The 25,135-nt window shown below is 32.3% G+C and overlaps 1 protein-coding gene across 1 annotated transcript in view; it reads right to left on the reverse strand.

The window, feature by feature from the left end:
- LOC146998162 (transmembrane protein 192) overlaps positions 1 to 25,135 on the reverse strand; it is a 59,747-nt gene that overhangs the window by 15,443 nt on the left and 19,169 nt on the right. Inside the window, exons 3-4 of the mRNA XM_085813553.1 lie at positions 10,780 to 10,999; positions 1,244 to 1,402 (exon numbers count right to left, since the gene is read on the reverse strand). Of these exons, the coding sequence (XP_085669679.1) occupies positions 1,244 to 1,402; positions 10,780 to 10,999 (379 nt within the window). The remainder of the gene's footprint in view (positions 1 to 1,243; positions 1,403 to 10,779; positions 11,000 to 25,135) is intronic.

Consider the following 25,135-nt stretch of genomic DNA (forward strand, 5'->3'; position numbering starts at 1 on the left):
GTATTGACAAAAATTTGACAGGGAGTTAAGTTTTGAACAACAAGTAAGTTAAGCTGATTAATTCTGTGAATCGGCACAATATCTTTTTAGCATAGCACTTTATTACTTCCTAAATTTATTTTTATATATTTATTTCACATATGGAATCTCAAAGCAGATTGCCTAGATCAATTTAGAAACCCATTTACACAATATTTTCATTTTTTATATGCCTTCTTTTCAATAATTGAAATTTAGAGCTATATTTGTGAAGTAGTCTTACTGAAATACGTTTTATTTGCATACAACTTGAATATGTATCTTTATAAAATTACATTACATAATACTACATCTCCTCATATATCTATCAAAGCTACTCAATTCTTATTAAAATTCAAAATTTAAAGAGTACTATTCCGTTTCGAGAACCGTAAAAATTCGCCAACCTATTGTTGATGCGACTGCTGCCAAAAATAATTGCAGCAACCCTAACGTAAGAAAGGAAGTATAATAGTAAATTAACTAAGATTAATTTTGTTTTAATTCAGATAAAAGGTTAATTTCATGTAATACTTTTTTATTATTATAATTTATATAAAAAAGGCTAAACATAAATGAATGGAAGCATAAGAGTAAATAACTATTTCAGATCATTATTATAACTTATATAAAAAAAGGCTAAACATAACTGAGTGGATTCCTGCATCGCTATTTTCACTACCGAGTTATCGCTAAAGCATTATTTCATCTTGTTGGTTGTTCAAACATAATTTTCTAAAATGAATGATGCCTTTTCTTTGAAAAAAATTCTATTGCAGACTTTTTGTCACTGGGCAATTCCCAAATTGTTAAATCAACAGCGTTATCAAAAAGGGATTTAAAAATTAAACTAGTATTTCAATGGCATCTTAAGAAATATATGTTATGTTATGTAGAAGTGAGGGGGGCACCTAATATTTATCCTAAGTAAGCAGGTATTAGCCCCACACACTAACTAGAAAACTAACAACATTCTGGCATCATTCCTAGAGTTGTGATGGAAACTGCGACTCCAGTGAGAACTAAAGAACTAACTAAACTTACACAATTTGAAATCAGTGTGTATACGTTAGATTTGGCGCGCTGTTAAATGGTCGTGTTTGCTAGATTTGGCGCTTTTGCACATACATTTTCACTGCAATTTTCTTTACGGTCCTCAAAACGAAATAGTACCATTTAAACTGCTTTCTTATTACTCCCCAATGAAAAGCATAAAAGTACTTACCCAAATAATTTATTAAACATATTAACAGCATACATGCTTCTACACCAATTATTATCTGCAAGTAGTTATAGGAATGAAAATTGCTATCTGTAGGGCATTTCTCAAGCAGTGGGCAATATTTTTGGAACAAGGAAAGTATCACAACCAACAAAGCATTGCCTGTCAACAAAAAATTTACAAAAGCAATTTAATTAATATGAAAGTAGCTGCAAATCTTGTAATGAAAATAATAATTAAAAAAAAAGAAAGATAGAGAGAGAAAAGACAAAAATTGTGCCTAAACTGTATCAGACTAAAAGGATTCAAAATATTAAAACTGTCAACATTTTAAATTTATGTATTCCTATTGATCTATAAATTATTCTTAGTTTCTCAACAGCTTGACTAATTTTCAAGCCATTATATACTATTTTGACCCGTATGTAAGATGGCCTCTTGAAAATGATGATCCTGTATTTTTAAAGTATTTTACACGCCAAAGAGACTTGCAAATGAGATGATCTCGCATGTAAGAGCCCGACATGGAAGGCATTTGAAAAGAAAGATACAGTCTTTCCCATTATAGGGTAGCACATGCTAAACAATTTTCTACAGAAAGATGTATGTGGCAACACTGCCTACTGGCTGCCATTAAATTATATTTATTGCTTTTATGTCTTATAACAATGTTCGATACTTTTGATAATCCACATCCTCACCGAAAATTTGCAAAATGCATTCACAAGGCAAAGATGTAAATCGCTGAAATAGTTGTGCGGCAACCCAGGTATGCAAGCACATGTCTGTTTTGGCTAGTCTTTGCCATGTTATGTGGATGCCCAATATGTGCCATTCTCCTGTGCTTTTTAAGAGAAAAGAGACTGCTATGCACATGGAGAGAGAAGTGAAAAAAATTACACATGGAGTACTAATTATTGGTATTATTACCAATAATTGGTATTCCATGTCTAATTATTGGTATTTCTTGAAATAAGTGTTTTATTACCAAAGTTTCTTACTTTTTTCATTTTAATTATTGATTGCTCTTTTATGGAATCCTCACTGCACCAATATTTCAGAAATGATTGTTAGCTTTCATGTAGTTGCTTGACAAAAAATTAGTCGGCAACTAGTTAGCAAATGTTCTCCTGTGCTTTTTGAGTCAAAGAGTGCGTGATTTTTGGATGTGGCTATGGAAAATCGGAAGATATCTATGTTCTTTATTTTCAAAGTAAGATTTATCAATAAAAAGTTTTTAGAGCATGCCATTTTACGTCACTCTTTCTTTATTGAAAACTAAGGGATATATTTCTTAAGGTTAGAATATTTTCAACTTAAGTTGAAATGAAAATGTATTTTCAAAGAAAACTGTTTGGCAAGAGACAGAAAAGATCTGAAAGGGTATATGTTTTGAGCAACATACTTTGAGATAAAACAAAATACATATACTCTTGTTTAATGCAAAAGTTAAAAAAGTAAATTATCATAATATATTTTTTAAAAGATAAGTTGCACATATAAGATGAATTTTTCATTATTTAAAGGGAAAAATGTGATGCAATATTTAAGGCCAAGAAGTTATATGTTCAGAGAGAATTTAGTTACGAATTTAACCATACAACAGAATTTTTCACTCCCATATACTTTAAAACAGTATAAAAGAAAACAAAATGTTTCATACTTCTAAATTTTAGTCAAATAGGAAAGACGGTACCATCACAGAACTCCATCCCTCCAATTTTAGCAACAAGAAGACTTATTTTAAAGGCTGCAATTAAGCAATCAAAAATAGGCTTATGTAAAAAAAATATATATAAGCAAAACCAAATTTATTACGACACTTTCTACAAAAAATTGTGTTGCTAGTAAAAAGGAAGGAAAACTTTCATTTGATGAACAATCTAACTAATAAACTTTGCACAACAAAAATAGATAATGCATGTTTGATGACATTGCATCAAATAGAATAGATAGTTTGAGGTATTTAAGATTATGAGAATCAGTGTGATATGAAAATGAAAACAACTATGAAATGATTTCCTTAAAAGCTGAGGGTAAATATGGATTGGAATTGGGATTGTTAACTAGACCTGAAAGATTTATGAATGTGAAATGCCTCTAGAAAATCAAATTCGCCAACAAAAGATGTTTCTCAAATAATTTTGGCTGCAGAGAAATGGAAAATGCGATTTTCTGAGCCACAGTGTTGGCCGACAGAGGATTTATGTACTACTTTTTTCCTAAGATATGTCTTATATTCCTTAGTGTGAAATTTCAAGGCTCTCTTTTAGTTTGACCAACGTAAATTAAATCACATTATCAAAGAATCCTGTATCTATCTCAGTTGTATATACCCTTCCTCTCTGCTGTGTTAAGAAGAAATTTCTACATTTAAACTTTCAAAACTAGTTCTGCAAATATATGAATATTATATTGAGTCTTTTTGCCTTAACACTTCCAATAATTGTTATTCGGTATGGTATTCTAACTCAGATTTTAGATAGCTACTTATTTCTTAGATGACACCGGTAAAATACTATTTTTAAAAATGAAAATAAACATGAATAATTAAGAATATATATTAAAAATAATTTCATCAACTAATTTAATAACTATTAAATTCCTTGTAATTTTACGAAACAAAAGCATGAGTGGCTCATTTTTATGAATTGTTCAGCCACGTACATTATGAATGCTGTGCAGCATGGCCAAAAAATAGCCACTGCATTTATTAACAAATCTCCACAATAATCTACAAAATAATGTGAAAGTATTTGTGGTGTGGTACTCCTAATTTCAGTAATTTTCTAATTCAATAACAATGGTTTCATAAAATAAAAAATCATCAGCTTTCGTATTTGAAAGCTTGATAAAATGGATGGAAAAAGAAGTGAACAAAACAACCAATTTTAGCAACACCATCTTAAAAAAATAATTAACTAAAAGTGGTAGAGAGCATACACCATTACCAAAGATTCTAAGTGGAATAAACAAAGTTCCTACCGAATCATCTGTGATTAAAATGCAGAAAATACACAACAATGATAATCTATTATTATTATCTATTAGAACACAGTATCTACTCCAGTGCCTATGTGTATCTTGTACACTGCAGATATGAAAAGCTTAAAATACACTCTAGACAAAAAAAAAAAAAAAAAAAAAAAAAAGATGCACCGAGAAGATATAAAACAAATCGGACACAAATTGATATGCATACAGGTTTCGATGGAAAATGCAAAACTTTACATTTTGGCTGCCAATGAATGAACGATTGTCGCTACAACACATCTGATCTGCCCAACTGGCAGGATATTTAAGAGGAGAAATTACAATTCCAGGTCATAAATTCTTCACGAATTTCATTCCGTGTATTCTGGTAGACAGTAATTATACCTCGCATACAGGTGCACAAATGATATGTGCAGATATCAGAATTTGAGAGAGGTCATGTAGTTGCACTCAAAGAAGCCGGTTGGTCTTATCGGTGAATAGCTTGACATTTGAGCAGGAGCGATGCCACTATTATACAAGGTTGGCAGGAATGGGTGAACCAGGACCGCACACAGCGTCAAGAAGGAAGCGATAGGCCTAGACAAACGACAGAACGTGAAGATCGAGCAATCGTCAGAGCGGCACTCACAGCCCCAGATGCATCATTATCATCGATTGTACGTGCATAGAAAGGAGGCTGAAGTCATGGCGCCCCTCGCGCCGACTACCATTGTCCTCTATACAATGTCAAGCCCATTTGCAGTGGTGTCAGGCACATTCGCACTGGAATGGAATAGTCTTCAGTGACAAGTCCCGCTTTCAACTGAGCCATTTCATTTCATAGTAGGGCACCTTTTGCCCGATCATCAGAGCGGCACTCACAGCCCCAGATGCATCATTATCATCGATTGTACGTGCATAGAAAGGAGGCTGAAGTCATGGCGCTCCTCGTGCCAACTACCATTGACCTCTATACAATGTCAAGCCCATTTGCAGTGGTGTCGGGCTCATTCGCACTGGAATGGAATAGTCTTCAGTGACGAGTCCCGCTTTCAACTGAGCCCCGATGACCAGTGAAGGCGAGTCTACAGATGCCCCAGACAGCGGTGTGATACCAACCTGACTATCTTTCAGCAGACAGGTCGACAACCAGGAGTGATGGTCTGGGGTGCCATTTCATTTCATAGTAGGACACCTTTGGTTGTCCACAGCGGTACGTTGGCAAAGTTCTAAGGTCCATTGTGTTGCCCTTCATGTCACGCCACCCTGGGCTTACATTACAGCAAGATAATACCTGCCCCCCACACTGCACATGTTTCTACTGCTTGCCGAACATTACCTTGGCCGGCAAGGTCGCCAGATCTCTTTCCTATTGCGCACGTTTGGAGCATTATGGGCAGGGCCCTCCAACCAGCTTGGGATGTTGACGATCTAACGCGCCAGTTGGACAGAATTTGGCACGATATCCCTCAGAAGGACATCCACAACCTCTATCAATCAATGCCAAGCCGAATAACTGCTTGCATAAGGGCCAGAGGTGGACAAACGAATTATTGACTTTTCCACTTTGTGAAGCTCTATCACTTCAATAAATCATCCAGTTTTTCTCAAACTGTAATCATTTGTTTTCTGTACATGTACATCACTTCTACCGATTTTCGTCCCATTTAGATAACTCCTTCTTGGTGCGTCTTTTTTTTTCTTTTTTGTCTAAGAGTGTATGAGACTATGCTTGATTGATAAAATTTTCCTCCCTTCACTCTACACTTTTCTATAGGCAATAAAAACATTGTGTAATTGTTCATTTTGTCATTGTTGTTTGTTCATAGTTTGTCATTTTACAGAAATCATGCACAGAACATGCTATAATGTACAATGTGATGCTTCTAGATTAAATACTTTCTTTGATATTGCTATATTTTAACAGAAATATTACTCCTATTGCATCACATTTCAAACACCTACAAAACATTTTTTTGACATGATAATAATCCCTCCTACTACACATTTGTTGGGGGCATGTCACTGACCTGCCCAACAAATATCATTATTTTCTGAAAGAACTAGTTTTGAAAGTTTAAAATTGTACATCAATGGCTAACTTGGTAAACTTAACAACAGCACTAGTAACAAAATATGTAGGAGACATATGCAAATAATAACTGCAAATTATTAAAATATGTTTTCACAAGTGAAAAAAACCTTTGACTATCTTTCATCACCTGATTGGGGGGGGGGAGAAATAAAACTCTAATGTAGTCTTTTTTTTTTTTTTTTTTTTTAAGCACAGGTCCATAAAGTGAATATCTGTAGAAGCTACCTCCTAAAATTCCTTATTTAAGAAAATGTTATCGATATCTTTAGAGTTTCAACACATGCTGATTTCTGCAAGCCTTAAATTTTCTTTTGGACAAGTACAAAAAGTTAAAGATTTAAAACTTTCAGATGATTTTCTTTCTCGTACCACGTACATTTTGATGTACACTCAGATAAACTTTATATTTGTTTCTAAAAAAATTCTCTTATGAGAAATTATTTATTTGCATCAAACTATGATACAAAGAGTGTTTCATTCTCCAAAATCTAGAACATCTTTTGAAACAGGTTTTATAAATCAAAAAAGTATTATAATATAAAAATTTATATTGTTTCCCAAAAGGAATTTATTATTAATTGTCAAGAATATATTTATAGATTTATAAAGTTTATGAAGATATTGTGAAGAATAACAAATTTAATCCTTCCCCTTAAACAATCTACTCATATGTGATCAAAGAACAGAAAACAGAACTTCACTACAAGTTATCAGCTTCATAATGATTTTCATATCTAAACAAATTATGTTGATAGAAATCCAAACAATACCATCAAAATGAATAATTTCTTCTTTTAAAATGCTGTTTTATATTTTTTATGGTACTTAATAGTTGCCTCAAATTTCATTGGAAGCTCTGTTTAGAATGCTACGAATACAAATTTCCTGCAGGAAATCGTTCCAATCTATTAATTTTTTATCAGCCATATTCAGCAGACCATACCATATCCACTATTTTTTTTGGAGGGGGGGTATGATGTCATAACTTTAGATAATCCACTGTTGTTTTGCAGAATTCAGGTCCCAAATTTAATTTTTTTAATGCAAGAAAAAAATAAAGCCACAGCAATAATAGTTTACATTCTTGTCCATAAAAACAAAATGTAACATGTTAAAGTAAATCCCCAAATTAACACCTGGGCATAATTTGGCGATTTTTTTTATATGAAAAGGTAAAAGTTACATATCAGGCACAAGCAATTCCTGCGACTTTATTAAAAAAGAATCTGCAGACTATTGACATTTATTGTAGGTACCGTTCTGTTATTGGGACCGGAGTTGTCGCCGAATGTTTTGCTAACTCGCCAAGAGATTGGTTCATATAAAGTCGTCAAAGTTTATTCCAAATGTCATCAAATGTTAACTTTTTTTTAAAAAAAGTAAAAAAATGCCTTTTCAAAATTGGCAACGAGAATGCAAATTCCAAAGATGTAAAGGTAACTTGTGTTTTTATTACTTTATTTACCATGGATTTGAAAATTTTGACTTTCCTAATCATGAAATATCTTCCATACAAATTTTTCAGGAATGTGAAATTATTCAGTCTGAAAAAAGTCCACGAGAAAACATAAAATGATTTTTTTTAAAAATTTCTTTTGCAAGTTGTTTAATTTACATTAAAAATTTCTAATTTTATGAACATCTATTATTATTTTTTCCCCTTGGATTTTTCTTAGACTATATCATATTTTATTTATCGTAATTTAAATATTTTGGCAATTATTTTTGCGCTTCAAAGTTTTCTCTAGATCGTCAGGCTTTGGCGATATCCGAATCCGGTCCTGATAACTGAACAGTACCTTATTGTAAGTCGGTAAACATTGAGCATTTTAATAGAAAACACTTTTTTAACAATTTTTATGGTAAGGATTAAATAAGAATTACAATACATTAAAAAATTTGTTTTCATAAAAACCTTCTGAAATTTTTTATGCTGTTTTTCTCCCCATGTGCACAGCAATCTGTTTTTGCTTAAAAGAACATTAGAATTGCACAAACTCTGAATCTTGCACAACCTTGGCAATGCATACTATCTATTTACTAAACGTTCTCATCCTTGCCTCCTTTGCGATTTTGTTACAAAATGTCGCATTCCTTAAGAAATTTTACTGCAGTTTCTTTCACTGCTGGCAAATTCCAGAGGCACATATTTAAATACAATACAAAGTCTGTAATCCGGACTTGTCGGGACTTTGGTAATTCCGAATTAGGGGTTTTTCCAGATTATATATCATCAATTTAAATTTGGTAAGATGGCATGCAGAAATTATACAATTAAAAATACGAAACCGTAATTTATGCAATAAAGTGCAGTTTTGATCTAAAGGGTATCAAAATTTACAAAAAAAAAAAAAAAAAAAAAAAAAAAAAAGCTTAATATTGATTTGTTTACTTTATTAAACATTTCTTTCAATGTAAGTTGTTTAAGTTGCTTCATTTTTTGTGCTAATACTTTCTCTTTAATTCTATAAACAGACATAACTTCTTGTTCGGTTACAAAGTTCCACTGTTCAAGTCCTGTAATTGCTGTGTCGTGACTAACCGACTAACATGTCAATCGAAATTTTTTCGTTTTCAATAACCTCTCTATCACTTTCTTCACTATCGGAAGCGGTATTTTCTGAATCTAGAACCATACTACAGATTTTGCCGTCCGTTAATTGATTGATGATTGGGGCATTGTCGTCACAATGAAAAACTTGTTATATCATCTTCATTTATTACCGCTTCTCCACATTTCTTTACAAAATCCAATAACCGGAAAATTTCATTTTTAGTTTGCGATATCCCAAAACCTTCAAATTCCCGGCTATCATCTTCATCGTCCTCACCATGAAATATGGTAGCTGGCCATAAATTATACCAAGCACTTTTTAACATATCTGGAGACACATCCTCCCAACATTTTGCGATGCTCCACACAGCAAATTTTATGCTAAAAAATTTCAAAAAGTCTTGAATAGTTTTGCCATTGTTCAAGAAATTTAACATAGATGTAAAAAATGCTGCTTTATATTTGCCTTTCAGCGTGTGCACTATTTCCTTATCTATAGGCTGAATGATAGACGTACAATTTGGAGGGAAAAATAATATGGATACATTATCTTTCACTAAAACTTTTAAGTGAGGTATGTGCCGAACAGGTGTCAACAATCAGGAACAGGTGTCAACTATTTTTGAACTGTCAGAGAAACCAACTGAATTCAAATGTCGCTGAGCCTCGGGTATAAAATTATTTTCAAACCAATCATTAATCAATGCTTGTGTCATCCATGCTCTTTTATTTGTGCGATACATAATGGAGAAAATCGTTACTCTTTTAAATGCTAAGGTCATGCATATTTTTTGATTACGAAAAGTTTGCACTTGTGATTTGTTTGCACTTGTGTGTTCCTGCAGCATTTTTTAAAATTTGGTTAATCAACCTGTCGAGTATGTACACTCAATGTTTAAGTTAATTTCTTCATGAAATATTTTAGCTTGAGCCATTAGCATTGGAACCGTCAATGGCACGCTCTCGCTGCGACGCTGTCCGACCCACCCAATCATCACTTTGTCAAGATTGTCACTTTTAGCATAACAAACCCCTTTTCTGTTATTCATTGTAAGTGGGGTGTTGGAATCCACAAAAAAATTCAAAAAGTTCCTTTTACTTTTTTATTATGTCATATACAGTTGACTTTCGAATGTCATACTCTTCGCATAATTCTGAGACTGATATGCCTTTATCCTTTTTTTGCAGCAATTCCACTTTTTGTTTGATGGACATCGAAATATGCTTTCGCTTTGTAGATCATTTGGCAGCTCCAGAATTGGAAACTCTTTATGACATAATCGAAAGTTCAAGCTTAATTTTTATAAAATTGCTCTAACAGTCTGCAAAAAATAATAAGCCGGATCCAATTAGAAGATCAAGGAAGAGTGCAATCTGCAACATTAACTGAAATGCCTTAGAATCAGTAAAGATAATTTTAGCCTAGTTTATACCGTCCATTATACATTAAACATGCATGGGTAAAGCATTAAATAAATAAATTAAAAAAAAAAAAAAAAAAAAAGAAGAGGTTTGCGGCTTTGAGGTCCAGATTATAGATCATTCCGGATAATGAACATCCGGATTATGGACTTTGACTGCATTGAATTTATGGCCAAAAAACATATTTACCTAATAAAACTGTTAGAACTTGCAAAACAATAAAGACACCATGCTAATATGTATCGGTGTTCTCAGAAATACTAGTCACTTTTAGAGGTGACTGTCCATAAGAAGCGATCAACACAACATTGTTCACAGTACATATAAATAATTTCAAAGTTAATTTGATAGCCAATTTGATGTAATTAAAATGATTTCTAATAATAATTTTTTTTAATTTAAAAAATATCATCTTTTGGCTTATTTCATACAATGATGGTAAACACACAATACATTTATATTTTGTTTTGCTATGAGGGGAAAAATAAATACCAAGAGAAGGTATAAGCAGAGGTATCTTTTGAAGCAGCTGAGTATTTCTGAAGAATTCCAGATATCCACATTTTTGTATGTAATTATGATGATAATTTCTATATCCACTGGTTATAAATAAGAAGCACCAATAGCCAGAATGTGCACAAGTGAGAATAAAACATACATCATTGTCTTTTTGATATAAAGGGATTACAAATGCAGATGTTAGAAGAGTAACCTGTTAAAAGAGTAAAAACATCAATAAGTATACTGTACATAAAAATAAAATACTAATACATTTTTAAAATTACCTCAGTATGGGAAGAATTTGTTTATTGAAATATGTTTTTTTATGGGATAACATATTCAACTAGCTTAAAATTTACAATTCAGCTTTTTTTTTTTTTTAACTTTAACATACTTGAATTTGCTTTATTAGATCTTCAGGTCTACTATTCTGCAAAAGATACAAATTGTTTTTTTGTACACTTTCAGATAAGGCATCTAATAGTTCTACAGCAAACAGAATACTATAAAATATTTTCTCCCTCCTTTCTGCATGCTTTCGCGGTGTAACAGTAGCACATTCGGTATGTATTGAAGAGGTCCAGGTTCGAGTCTCGGCGAGGGCATTGCTCATTTTTCATGTCTTCTGCTTCAAAATAACCCAATGACTCTACAATACAAGCTGAATAAATATAAACATTAATAGTACCAAGATACCAGAACAGAAATCCAGTGTGAATGAAAATGCAGAAACACACTGTTAAGAAAGAAACAAATATAGTGGTTTACAAAACAAACTGATTAAACTATGGGCAAAAGTTGTGGTGTGTGGAAAATTTCAAGATAGCATTTAACTGACATTCACTGGTGTGTATATCTGAAAAAAATAAGAGGATACTTTTTAATATTAACAGCTTAATGCAATTAAGCATAATATCCCATCAGTGAAATATATTGTTGCGTTTTTCTCTTCCTGACACCAGTTGTTACGTTATTTTCTTCCTTCACGTTCATACGGGGTTCATAGATTTGGTGTGAATAACAACGACACTTGATGAAGTATTGAAACACACTTTATTTACCAGTATTGTCAGGACAGCTCCAAAACATGTTTTACAGTCGTCGATAAACTACTATAAACACGCTGAAACGATCAGCGACACAGCCTTCAGGTTATCAGGCTATCACGGTGGAGACAGCTTCACTGCAAAGCACCAGAGTACAGCTCCTGACTCCGCTTGGTCGTTCTCGGAACTCCACCTACTCTCGAGACCCTCCACGCTACAACTCGCAATACACTCAACGACACACAGCACACAGCTCCCGAATCTTCGGTTTAGTTGTTCCCGGAGCTTAACACACTCTCTCAACGATCCACTCGGCACTCGCTGCCCGGCTGTCAACTCGATCGATTCCGTACGGACCGATTAACTATCTCGCACTCTAGACGAGGCACACACTAACTGACTGCAGACCAGCAGGGTTTATATAGCTTTCGGCTTGTGTTCGAGAACATTCTGGGCTAAAATGGTAAGAATTCGTTCCAGAAGGTTCTCCATCCGTCCATGGCATATCGCCAATTTTGTCACCAAATGTGGCAACATTGCCTTCCCTTGCCATTTTAGGTCGCTGCTTTTTCAGATGGCCCAGACTTTCCTTTTACTAGCAATAGGCAGACTCTTGTCATCGATAATGAAATGGCCATCGTTTATCGATTACGAAGGTTTTCCTTAATGTTTTGGATTCGTGTATGAACTTTGTCAAGAGGAAAATGAATATCGCGAAACCTTGCAATTTAAAGGAGTACTTTGCAGACAGGAAATAGAAACTGTTAAAAAAATTTGCTTACTATTATAGAAAATCATTCTGTAAGAGTATCTTATGAAGTATGTTATGTATGATACGAGTTATGAAGGTAAATGTAGAGATAATGCATGTATATGTGTGAAGTAAATAAAATCCTCTAGAACGTAAACACTTTATTTGGTTATCTAGTTGAAAGTTACGCCATTTTGTTCTTAAGTACTTATCAACATAAATTTTTATTAATTTTATTGCCTAAGATCTTGTTGATGTTTCAAGATCTGGTCCAAGTTAAAAAAAAAGGTTTATAGACGTTCATATTCATTAATTTTGCTGCATAACGTGTAATAGAGTTCTGTTTGATTTTTATTTGGTTTCATTGTCAGCTATTGCATGCTTTTTTTTAAATAGCTGATTCTTTACAAAGCATTCTATACTATATTAAACATTAAACAAGGTGTACTGTGTTAGATTTGAAAATTTTTATTATTGTTTCTCCAGAAACTCAACAATTGCCTCAATGACTACTGTATTTTTCATCCTGTCTTATTGTATAAATGCAGTATGTTGATTTGAGATACAATAATTTAACAGTCAGTGTGTAAAGAAAATTCATTCTTTAGTTTTATCAGGAACGTTTTCCAAAATAATCTTATAATTAAACACAACCAATTCAAAAAAATATTCTGTTTTATTTTAAGTTAAGTAGTTCATCATAAAATTACATGCATTGTAATAACAGGAAGTTATAATAATGAAGATATTGACACTTTCGGAAAACAGGAAAGTTTTCTGAAATGTATTTATTTCTTTAGTGATGTATAAGGCAATGCTACTTAGCTTGTATAATATTACATTACTGTCTATTTTGACTGGCACCAGTAGACTAGCAGATAAGATAGCTGAACACTGGATGTTTGATCCAGGTACAAATACTGGTGAATGGGATAGCTGCATGGGAATTTTCCTGTTTCTCCTCATGTATTATGTGAATGCAAGTCAATTTCACATAGAAAGATCTTCTCAAAGGCATTCCTTTGCCTAAGGTACATAGTTCTTACTTAACGTTACCTTGCTTTGTGTAACTTAGCCATCAACACCTTAATAATTTTAATACAAAATGACAAAAAAAATTTTTTTTTTGCTACCATATTACCACAACAAATTTAGCAGGATGCACCAAACTGTGTCAACCATGTATATGTGCATATAACAATTCTTCAGTATTTAATAAGCAGTATCACCATTTTTGTATGTTTTTTTTCTTTTTTGTGTTTGTATTTGTCTAAGTTACAATGATTTTCATAGTAAATCATATTTTTATTTTTATAACAAATCATACTTTTTTAAAACGTGAAATTAATTTTAAAATATGCACTTGTGGAATTTGTCTGCAATGGATGAAATAGTAGTTTGAATAAAATTCTGAAAAATTGAAGCTGTATTAAATTATAAAGTTACAGAAGAACAGAATTTGTTATGTTAGTTGAATTTAAATTACCCGGAATCCTTCTCCCTTCGCTGTTGCTATACCACCAAAAGAAAACCAATTATGAACAGCATCCTGCAAACAAAAACTTGCTTGTAACAAGGTTTATTGATTGATTGGTACAGACTTACATGGCATATTTGTTACCAAATGAATCTAAAGCAAACCAGTATGAAGGGTAGTTTTACAGGTTAACTTGTTTTCAAATTAGCAACTCTGTAAAAGGGATCATCCAGCTGTACTGACACTGCATGTTCTTTCTCATATCTAGTTATTTGGTTGTAACAGACAATTAAGATAAAAACACTTATAACACTGCTTAATTTTTATGCATGGTAGCTCAGTTACATGACTACATTATTTTTCCACTACTTTTTTTTTTTACACTCTAAACTTAGTTTAGAAAGTTACTTACCAAGATTTTGGGATGTTGTATAGAAATATCATATGAAACAACTACAGTCAAATGTATTGTTTCAGAAGAGAGTATATCCTCTTATTGAATCTTTTCCTGTACTTATTGTTTGATTTAATATTTCCAGTATAGTGAAATGACCATGATGAAAACATAGCGTCCTGTAGCTCTTTCTATATAATTCTATTCAGATACTCACACTTTTATTTTTGTAAGTTAATGCAGAAGACAATACATATTTACATCTATTTCTGATACTTCTAATTTTAAGGAATAATCATGGAGTGTTATACTGTTACATAGAAGATGCTAAAAAAATACTTAACAGGAAGTTTCACATTATTCATGCAACAAAGGAGCTGAGGTTCATTGCAGTTTTAACAGTATGTTAAAACTCATACAAGCATTTATTTCTTTTATTATAGATGTAAATCAATGACCAGTTCCTAAAGTACTGAAAGATAAAAGTCAAGGAAAAAATTCTCAGATCATTGTGCCAAAGTATTTTGTTAATAATGATAAAATTCAATTAAAAAAAGATTACTCATGTTATTATGTAAAAATGATGCTAAAATTCTATATTAGAAAAAAATATCGATTGATTGTGTTAGGTAGAATTAAAGAATAAACAGTCGGGTGGAAATTTATTAAATGCATAAAACATAGCAAAAGCCAGGGCTGTATTTATTCATCCATTTAAAAAATTGTGGCTTTTCTATTCAACTGTCTACAAATCTGTGAATTCAGAAAAATCTTTAAAATTGTAATTTTTTCCTGAGAAGCATTTCCATCCTCAGAAAAATAAATGTTAAAAAAGAATTGAATACAAAATTTGTGCATTTTATGCAGAAAGTGAAAAAAAAAAATTCTTTTATTATAATTTTAATCATAAAAACAGATCTGCTTAATATCATTTTTTGTAACAATAACAATAGAAAAAAATATTTCTTTATTTTAAGTATGTCCAGTGATATTAAAAATTGTTTTAAATTTTGATTTTGACTTGCAGATGCCCCAGAGGAGTTGCATGACATCTAAAATTTCTCTGAAACATAGTTTAAAAACTTTCAAATTATGTGAAAAAAAGAAATGTAGACGTAAACAGCAGTGATTAAAAAGTTTTAATGACCAAAATATTTTAATTCCATCAGATTATTTGTTTATTTTGAAGAAGACACTGTAGAGACATTAGGATTTTTTTGGAAGCAGAGAGACATGAAAAACGAGCAATGCCCTCCCTGCGAATCGAACCATGGACCTCTCGAATATATGCTGAGGCATGCTACGAAGGCAGGAGAAATACCTTATAACACAATCCGATAATAAGATCACAAATAGAAGAGAAGATTTTTTTTTCTTCTGGAAAATTAAAAAAAAAAAAAAAAAAAAATCATATTGCATATATACAAGCCTATACCATAAATTGTAACATATATAAAATTCTTGGATTATCTAATGGAAAAAAGTAATAAATGTAAATATTTCAATAAATGAATGGATAAAAAATGCCCTTAAACAACCTCATGTTTAAATTACTTAGAGAAATTAATGCCAACAAAAACATTATGGTATTAAACAAATGGTAGATAAACACAAATTGCCTAATGTATTTAATTTGAATATCTGTTTTGGAACAAAAGGTGTAAACAGCCTTAACGTACTTAATAACAGAGAATAAGGAAGCCTATTTATAGTGCTTGAACATACTATTTAGTGCCTTCCAGTAACAGCCACAGAGATCCTATACAAAGAGAGCTATGCATTTTGCAGGTGGTGGAGGTTGTATCTTGGGCCTTTATTATTACAAAGGATGGTCACAGAATTTTCAAATAGAAAGGTTTTGCTGAATGATGACCGGTTAAAAGATAAGTTATTATGATGGAATTAGCCTTTGGATATCAGAAATGGACTTGTAGTTGAAGAATGAAAGCTTGCTCTAAATTACAGAGATTTCTTTATTAATTTAATAAAATTAATTTAATATATTTTTAAAAATATTTTAATAATATAATACTTTTTTAATACATTTATTTTATTACCCAAAATTATTTTCTAATTAACAGAAAGGTACGGCGGCGTAAGTTTCAGTGATCAATTGTCAAAAAGGCTTCTTCTGGATGTCTAATACAAGGAAATAAGCTTATTTTACACATAAGAAAAGGAACTTCTGAAGTATATTAAAAACTAAAAAGATGTATATATACCAAGCTTTTTTGCCAAACTGCAAATCATTGTGTAAGGAGAAAAATTTCCAAAAGCCATTTTGAAGTTTTTCATAATATGACTAATAATCAATAAGATACCACTTTTTGATCAGTAACATGAGTTGTTTGAGATAACTAAGAAAAAAATTTTAAATTGTATCAGTAATATAACAAGCTAATTAATTTTAAATCTCAAAATACAGTGAACCGTCTGTAAGACAGCCAGACACAGCTGCTATAAAAAATGTTCTATGGAAGTGGTTGTCTTAGGTAGGGGATAATTGATGCCAATGTTATTTATGTTGTTAAATTACCACTTTTGTCGTTCTGGTACTGTTCTCTGTCTATACACTTTGAATCTGAAATAATGCATTCAGCACGACATGCACACTGGGTGTTAGGTAAGTTAAATTCAATAAATCCAAATCTATTCAGATACAGAAAAAATTGTATGATTAAAATGCACAGAAAATAATAAGATGATTAAAATGCACAGAAAATAATAAGATCACAAATAGAAGAGAAGATTTTTTTTTCTTCTGGAAAATTTAAAAAAAAAAAAAAAAAAAAAAAAAAAAAAAAAAAAAAAAAAAAATCATATTGCATATATACGAGCCTATACCATAAATTGTAACATATATAAATATATATAAAAATAAGTATATAGTTTCTTTTATTAATAATTATCTGATATAAACAATGCATAAATCTTAACACTAAGCAGGATTACAATTTCTAAAGAAATCAATTAAAAAAAAAAAAAAAAAAAAAGAATCAACAAAATGTTTGTAAACTTGAAGCACTATACAGGTCTGAGTATTAAACATACTGCTGCAAGAATGAAAAATCAGCATGTGCCTACATGAGAAGCAACAGAAAGGAACTGGAAAGTATGGTTAAATGATAAAAACCAAATCCTTAATACCACTATTGACAAAAAGAGGCCAAAATGCAAATAAGAAGCAAATTTCCTTAAAGCTAAGAATGAAGAGGGATCAAAATTAGGATCAATGGTTAAAACTATGGGATTTTTATTGATATAAAACATCAAATGCCAAGTTAAGTGGTGTCCCCCCGGTATAATTTTTTGATGCGGAGAAATGGAAAAAATGTTTTTTTAACTGGCAATCGTAGGCAATGCAGAATTTATGAATTTCTTTTCTTTGAACATAATTTTGTGTTGTTCAGTACAAAATTTGGGACATGCATCTCTGCTGTTTGGAGAAAACATAAAAAAAAAAAAAAAAAAAAAAAAAAAAAAAAAAAAAAAAAAAAAGAGAACTCTGTGAATATAATTAAAAAAAAAATACGGGTCACTAAAATAAATAAAAATTCAGATTGTTTTCTTGTGTTCTAACATATGTAATTATTACTTCAGTAGATTCTATTATTTTTTAATCATGCATTATTACTACTTAGGCAACAATACAGACATATATAAATTTTCACTATATTTTACTGTCATTACACGCACAATTGCTGTTTTTTATTAACAAGAGAACTGAACAAAGCACATCAATACTTTTGTATCAGAAATATGAGTAAGTTTCTGTTTATTAAGACTTTTAAAGTTCTCATGATGAATTAATTCGAATAATGGAAATAACTGACTGTAGCATAGAGATTTATTAGCATTGCATCCAGTCTTGTATACAGCAACGGGGAAAAAAAAAAAAAAAAAAAAAAAAAAAATACGAAGAGCGGCCTTTATTAATTCCGCAAGATTTTCTATATACAACCTCACCACAATTCCGCATAAAATGTAAACAAAGTATCGAGACTTCGTAATCGATTACAAAGCATATCAGCTATTCGTCATCGATGAGTAAAGGAAAGTCTGTGCCATCTGAAAAAGCGGCGACCGCCATTCTATGACCACCCTAAAACTGCTTTGCAGGAGAGCCATCTTACCACGCCTGTACATTTCGTAACAATATTTTTAAAAAATCTGATGTGTACACCACATGACTTCCTTGTACGGAATATTAAATTATACACATTTTTTCTTGCATTTTATTTAAACTTATTAGATTGAATTAAACCTACTTCGCCGACAGCGCATAAAACACAATAGAATAAATGCATTCTTTAAAATTCACTTTGTTTACCATAACGACACTCTGGCGCTAGGTTTACTTAACAGTATTATATTTCGTTCATATTATAACTCATAATGCACAAAATTTATATCATTTAAAGAATTATCTAATCATTGCCACATGTTCTATTCAAATACTATAATAAAGCTAGAACTATGTATAAAAAAAATTAAGCAAAAAACGTTCTGAGGCTACTCGTTTTTGAGTTATGCGAGATACGTACATACGCACGTACAGACACCACGAAAAATTCTTTTCAGAATTCATTTTAAAGCAGTTTTATAATTTTTTTGGAGGAAAAGAGTTTTTTATTCTGTCCTTATGTACAGATATCACGCAAAAACATCGTTAAATTGCATTCGAAAGTGGTCAAAGTGGATATTTTCGTTGAAATATGCTGCCTGAAGCTTTTCACGATTACAATACTTCCTTTTTACTTCGTACAGGGAAGTAAAAAGGTGTAAAAAGGTGTGCTGAATGACAGATGCACAGTTTTGAGGAAAAAGTAAAACAGAGACATATCTTTTATTCTAATTCTTTTTAAATTTCCCCCTGCAATGCTAACAAAAGAAAATTAGTATGTATAACATTCCACTTTAAACAAACATGAATTATCAGGATCACTTATTGGGTATAGGGAATAAAATAGAGAAAAATACATGTCCTCTCCTTTTACGGAAAAAACCTGAAAGCAGCACCATCCGTGCAAGACAATTCTTCCAAGAAAGTTACTTTTTTCTAGATATGCAGATAAAATATTAAATATATATATTTTATGCCATATTAAATTATACACTTTTTTTGCTGCACTTCATTTAAACTTCCTTGAACTATTCTAATTTAATTAATCGATCTCTCTAGGCAAGTTGAAAATGACATCAGAACAGCAAATTTTGAAATTAAATATCCCAGTCAATTTTTTTTTTCTGTAGCAGTAAAACTTCTTACAATTTTATTTTTTCACAACAAGTATAAAGCATTTTGAAATATAATTTTAGGAACTGCAAGACCACATTAAAAATTAGATTTAATTGTTTGTCAAAAGTTAATTTTTTCTTTAAATTTGACATTTCCGAAGCATGAATATTTTCATTATTTAAAACACTTCTGAAACAGGAAGTGTATGAATACCATCAATGATTGCGATAATATAAACCGAATAAGGACTTTTAAGCCAGGTAAGGGGGTGGTAAGCAGTGGACATTTTCTTGAATTTTTCCCTCATTAACAAATCTTATAAATGGTAGTTCATAACATTTGTTGGTTAAGTGGTATATTTTCACTTTTCCTTACTGCTTCTTCTTCCAGCATAATTTTACATTTCCACTCCCTATAATTTTACATGTGTGCATTATCAGATTCTTACCACTATGCAATTTTTCCTTTACTATGCAATAAGTTCTGCTACCAAATAATTTGCTTTCTGATACTTTTTACTAATGTGAATGCATTTACAAAAACTGTATTCTGTTTATTTTGAGATTTTAACAGAGTTTTAAAATAATAAGCCAAGTTCCCAGCGTCAACCAAAGCATGCATCCGCTGCCTGAACACGAAAATTACTAGCCTGTAGGACCAACACCTGTAGAAGCTTGAGAAAGAGTCTGTGGTATGATGTAGCATGAATGTGTTTGCACGGATGCGCTAGTAACGTGGAAAGAAAAATATTTGCTCGGGTCCGAAGAGGTACATTCATTTACTTAGCATTGTTGCACTTTTGGCTTTGTAACTATACATTGTTTTAGCATGTGTGTGTGTTTATTTTTTCTTTTCGAGACCATTAAGAAGTTTCATGTTTTGACTATTTCATTTTTTTGTTTAAATATTATTTTAAAATTAGAACCAACATAGAATTTTTGCAATTTTTGTTCCACGTGGATTTCACACTTGCCGTGATGAATGGATGCAAAACAAAAAGAAAGTTAGCGGACGAGAACAGGAAATTAAGACACAATAACATGCCGAATAAATACTAATTCAGAAGTCAAACAACAAAAATCAGCGTTAATTTACAAAATTTTCACAGGACTAGTTTCGATGGTTTTACCGAACCATCATCTTCAGCTGCAAAACCGCAAATGAACAAGATAGGAAATAATGTTTAGATAAGATAAGAAAGCCTGGACAAGAATAAGCAAGTGGCGCCATCTGTTGGCGAAACCAGAACTAAAACATAATTTCTCTAAAAGCCGAAGGCAAATTTGGATTGGAATTAGGATCGTTAACTAGAACAGAAAGATTTTTATGAATGTGAAATGCCTCTAGAAAATCCAGTTCTCCAATGGAAGATGTTTTTTGAATAATTTTGGCAGCAGAAAAATTGAAAGTGTGATTTTCGGACCAACAATGTTGAGCAACAGAAGACTTCTGTGTTTCCTTTTTTCTAACATATGCCTCATGTTCTTTGACGCGAAATTTTAAGGCTCTCTTAGTTTGGCCAATGTAAATTAAACCGCACTGGCAAGGAATCCTATAAATACCCCAGGAATTCATATCCGGAATGGGGTCCTTGAGTATAGAAGTTGGAATTTTATTGATGGGAGAGTAAACAACCCGAAAGTTAAATTTCTGCAAAATATGTGCAACTTTATAGCTAATTGATGGAAAGAAGGGAATGACAACAGAATTTTTATAATCTCCTAAAATAAGAGTGTGGCTTTTAGTGTGTTGAGATGAGAATTTTTTAACTGCTTGATTAATAATGTTGGGTGAAAAGCCCCTGTCAATAGCTATTGCTTTTAAATAATTTAGTTCTTCATCAAGGGCTAGTTTGGAGGAGCAAACTTGAAGAGCACGGAAAACATAGGAATAAAATGAAGCTAACTTTTGTTTAGTCGGATGACATGATTTAAAGTGTGGTGGAAGGCAAACCGATGAAGGTTTACGGTAAACTGTAGTACTGAAGTTGGATGTGTTACGTGTGACCAGAATGTCGAGAAACGGAAGAGAATTGCAAGTCTCAAGTTCAAAAGTGAACTGAATAGCAGGATCAATAGAATTCATTGTTGAAAGAACTCTATTTAAATCATCTTTATTACCTTCAAACAGGGTAAAAGTATCGTCTACGTAGCGGAACCATGCCGGGAAGTTTAAAGTTTCAAACAATTTTGATTCATAATAATGCATGTAGATATCAGCCAGGATGGGACTGAGGGGCCTTCCCATGGCTAATCCCTCAGTTTGCTTGTAATATTTATTTTGGAATGTGTTTTCCAAAATAAATATTACAAGCAAACTGAGGGATTAGCCATGGGAAGGCCCCTCAGTCCCATCCTGGCTGATATCTACATGCATTATTATGAATCAAAATTGTTTGAAACTTTAAACTTCCCGGCATGGTTCCGCTACGTAGACGATACTTTTACCCTGTTTGAAGGTAATAAAGATGATTTAAATAGAGTTCTTTCAACAATGAATTCTATTGATCCTGCTATTCAGTTCACTTTTGAACTTGAGACTTGCAATTCTCTTCCGTTTCTCGACATTCTGGTCACACGTAACACATCCAACTTCAGTACTACAGTTTACCGTAAACCTTCATCGGTTTGACTTCCACCACACTTTAAATCATGTCATCCGACTAAACAAAAGTTAGCTTCATTTTATTCCTATGTTTTCCGTGCTCTTCAAGTTTGCTCCTCCAAACTAGCCCTTGATGAAGAACTAAATTATTTAAAAGCAATAGCTATTGACAGGGGCTTTTCACCCAACATTATTAATCAAGCAGTTAAAAAATTCTCATCTCAACACACTAAAAGCCACACTCTTATTTTAGGAGATTATAAAAATTCTGTTGTCATTCCCTTCTTTCCATCAATTAGCTATAAAGTTGCACATATTTTGCAGAAATTTAACTTTCGGGTTGTTTACTCTCCCATCAATAAAATTCCAACTTCTATACTCAAGGACCCCATTCCGGATATGAATTCCTGGGGTATTTATAGGATTCCTTGCCAGTGCGGTTTAATTTACATTGGCCAAACTAAGAGAGCCTTAAAATTTCGCGTCAAAGAACATGAGGCATATGTTAGAAAAAAGGAAACACAGAAGTCTTCTGTTGCTCAACATTGTTGGTCCGAAAATCACACTTTCAATTTTTCTGCTGCCAAAATTGTTCAAAAAACATCTTCCATTGGAGAACTGGATTTTCTAGAGGCATTTCACATTCATAAAAATCTTTCTGTTCTAGTTAACGATCCTAATTCCAATCCAAATTTGCCTTCGGCTTTTAGAGAAATTATGTTTTAGTTCTGGTTTCGCCAACAGATGGCGCCACTTGCTTATTCTTGTCCAGGCTTTCTTATCTTATCTAAACATTATTTCCTATCTTGTTCATTTGCGGTTTTGCAGCTGAAGATGATGGTTCGGTAAAACCATCGAAACTAGTCCTGTGAAAATTTTGTAAATTAACGCTGATTTTTGTTGTTTGACTTCTGAATTAACAGGAAATTGTCGGAGGCCTGGACTTCGAAATGCTTCTTTGTGGAGCAAAATAATAGAATTACATGCTTGATTATGTAATTTTACAATTAGTGTTTGCAAAGAGCATAACATTAAGCGATACTATGACACGAAACACTCAACATTTCCAAAACTTAAGGGAGAGGATTGAAATCGTGAAATTGAATCTCTTCGCCATTCTCTCGTTGCTCAAAGGAATGTATCTACAAAGGCATCTTCACAGTTAAATAACTGTATTGAAGTTAGTTTGGAAATTACAGCCTTAATTGCTAAAAGTGGCTGCCAATTTACTGATGGCGATTTTGCAAAGGAATGTATATTGTTGCCTTCCAAGATAGTACGCTCTGAAGCTATGTAGAAATTTAAAGTATTTTTCTCTAACAGCTGAGTAAACTCTATCTGAGTCAACAGATATTACTTTAAGAGCTCAGCTTCTTTTGTTTGTCAGAGGAATTTCTGAAAAATTTGAAGTAACTGTAGAACTTGTTGGAATGAGTTCAATGACGAGGCGAACAACTGGAACTCATATTTTATCCTCAGTTTTAAATTTGTGTTCACATTATTTTGATATTAACAAACTTGTTAGTATCACTACTAATGAAGGAATTCAGAATGGCATGGTGAGTCTACTGAGAAACCATTTGGATGATAGAGGAAAAGATTTGCTTGGGTATCATTTTATCATACACCACGAACAGCTATATGCAAAAGAACTAGGATTTGACCGCCTGATGAAAGTAGTGAGTGATACAATCAATTTTATTTAGTCAAATGGTTTAAACCACAGGCAATTTAAGGAAATCCTAGAACACACAGATGCACCACATGGTGATCTCATATATTACTCTGAAGTACAATGGTTGAGCAGTGGCTTTGCAAAGATTTGCTGATTTGATTGATGAAATAATACAATTACTTGGAGAAAATGGCAAGCAAACTAGGATGTTAAAGGAACCATCTTTCAAGTGTGACCGACTTAGAATTTTTAGTTGATGTGACAGCACATTTGAATGACCTAAACAAAAAATTGATGGGAAAAAAACCAATTCATTAACCCTTTCACGACGGGTGTCCCATATACGCATTCCCTAAGAACGTCTCTTACAGCCGGGCATCCCATCCACGCATCGCTAGAGGTTGCATTCAGAGGACGGGTGATGTGTATACGCATTTTAAGCTGGAACGTTTTTCTGAAAGCCACTAGATGGCATCCTATGTCCATTACTTTTGAAATGAACACAGTTTTAAGTTCCTGACCTTGAGTTTGATATATTCTGCTTGACTTTAGTATTTTACTCATCAGCTCTTGCGAGGGTGGAGGGGGGGAGGGAAAGTGTAAACAGAGGTGAGCTCTTTAAATCGCTGCGTGCTAATGAAAACATTCGCGTATCTGATTTACATCAAATTCCTTTTTTTATTCTATTTCTTCCTTTACTATGTACGGGCTTTTAGGGTCAGCATGTGGAGTATTGTTACGTTTTGCATTGCCCTTCAGATATATTTCCAGTTCTTCTCTTTTTATTTCGGAAAGCCTCACCTCTAGGCAAAAAGGCGCTACTTATCAGAGGAAGAATACCCTCATATGGTCAATGAACCATTTATTAACGCAGATGAGAGTGATGACTTATTCTCTAAAGAGTTAGAAAGTGATACTTCTCCGTGCTTCGAGATTTACCACAGTCTTCATTTTACATTTTGTTACATCTTTCTGTAAATAGTCTTTATTGTGTAGTTTTATTAATTAAAAACTTTACTGATGGATTTTATCAATTAAAACTTTGGAATAATTTGAATAGTGCTTCCGAAAATTATTTTACAAGATAAGCAATTTTTTAAGTATATTTTCATGTAAAATAGAGAAAAAAATTTTATTAAGTGCTAATTTTAACATATGTAA

This window comes from Stegodyphus dumicola, chromosome 3 (genome assembly GCF_044657685.1).
Source record: "Stegodyphus dumicola isolate Sdum_Otavi_A_Nest chromosome 3, ASM4465768v1".
In the NCBI taxonomy this organism is placed as follows: domain Eukaryota; kingdom Metazoa; phylum Arthropoda; class Arachnida; order Araneae; family Eresidae; genus Stegodyphus; species Stegodyphus dumicola.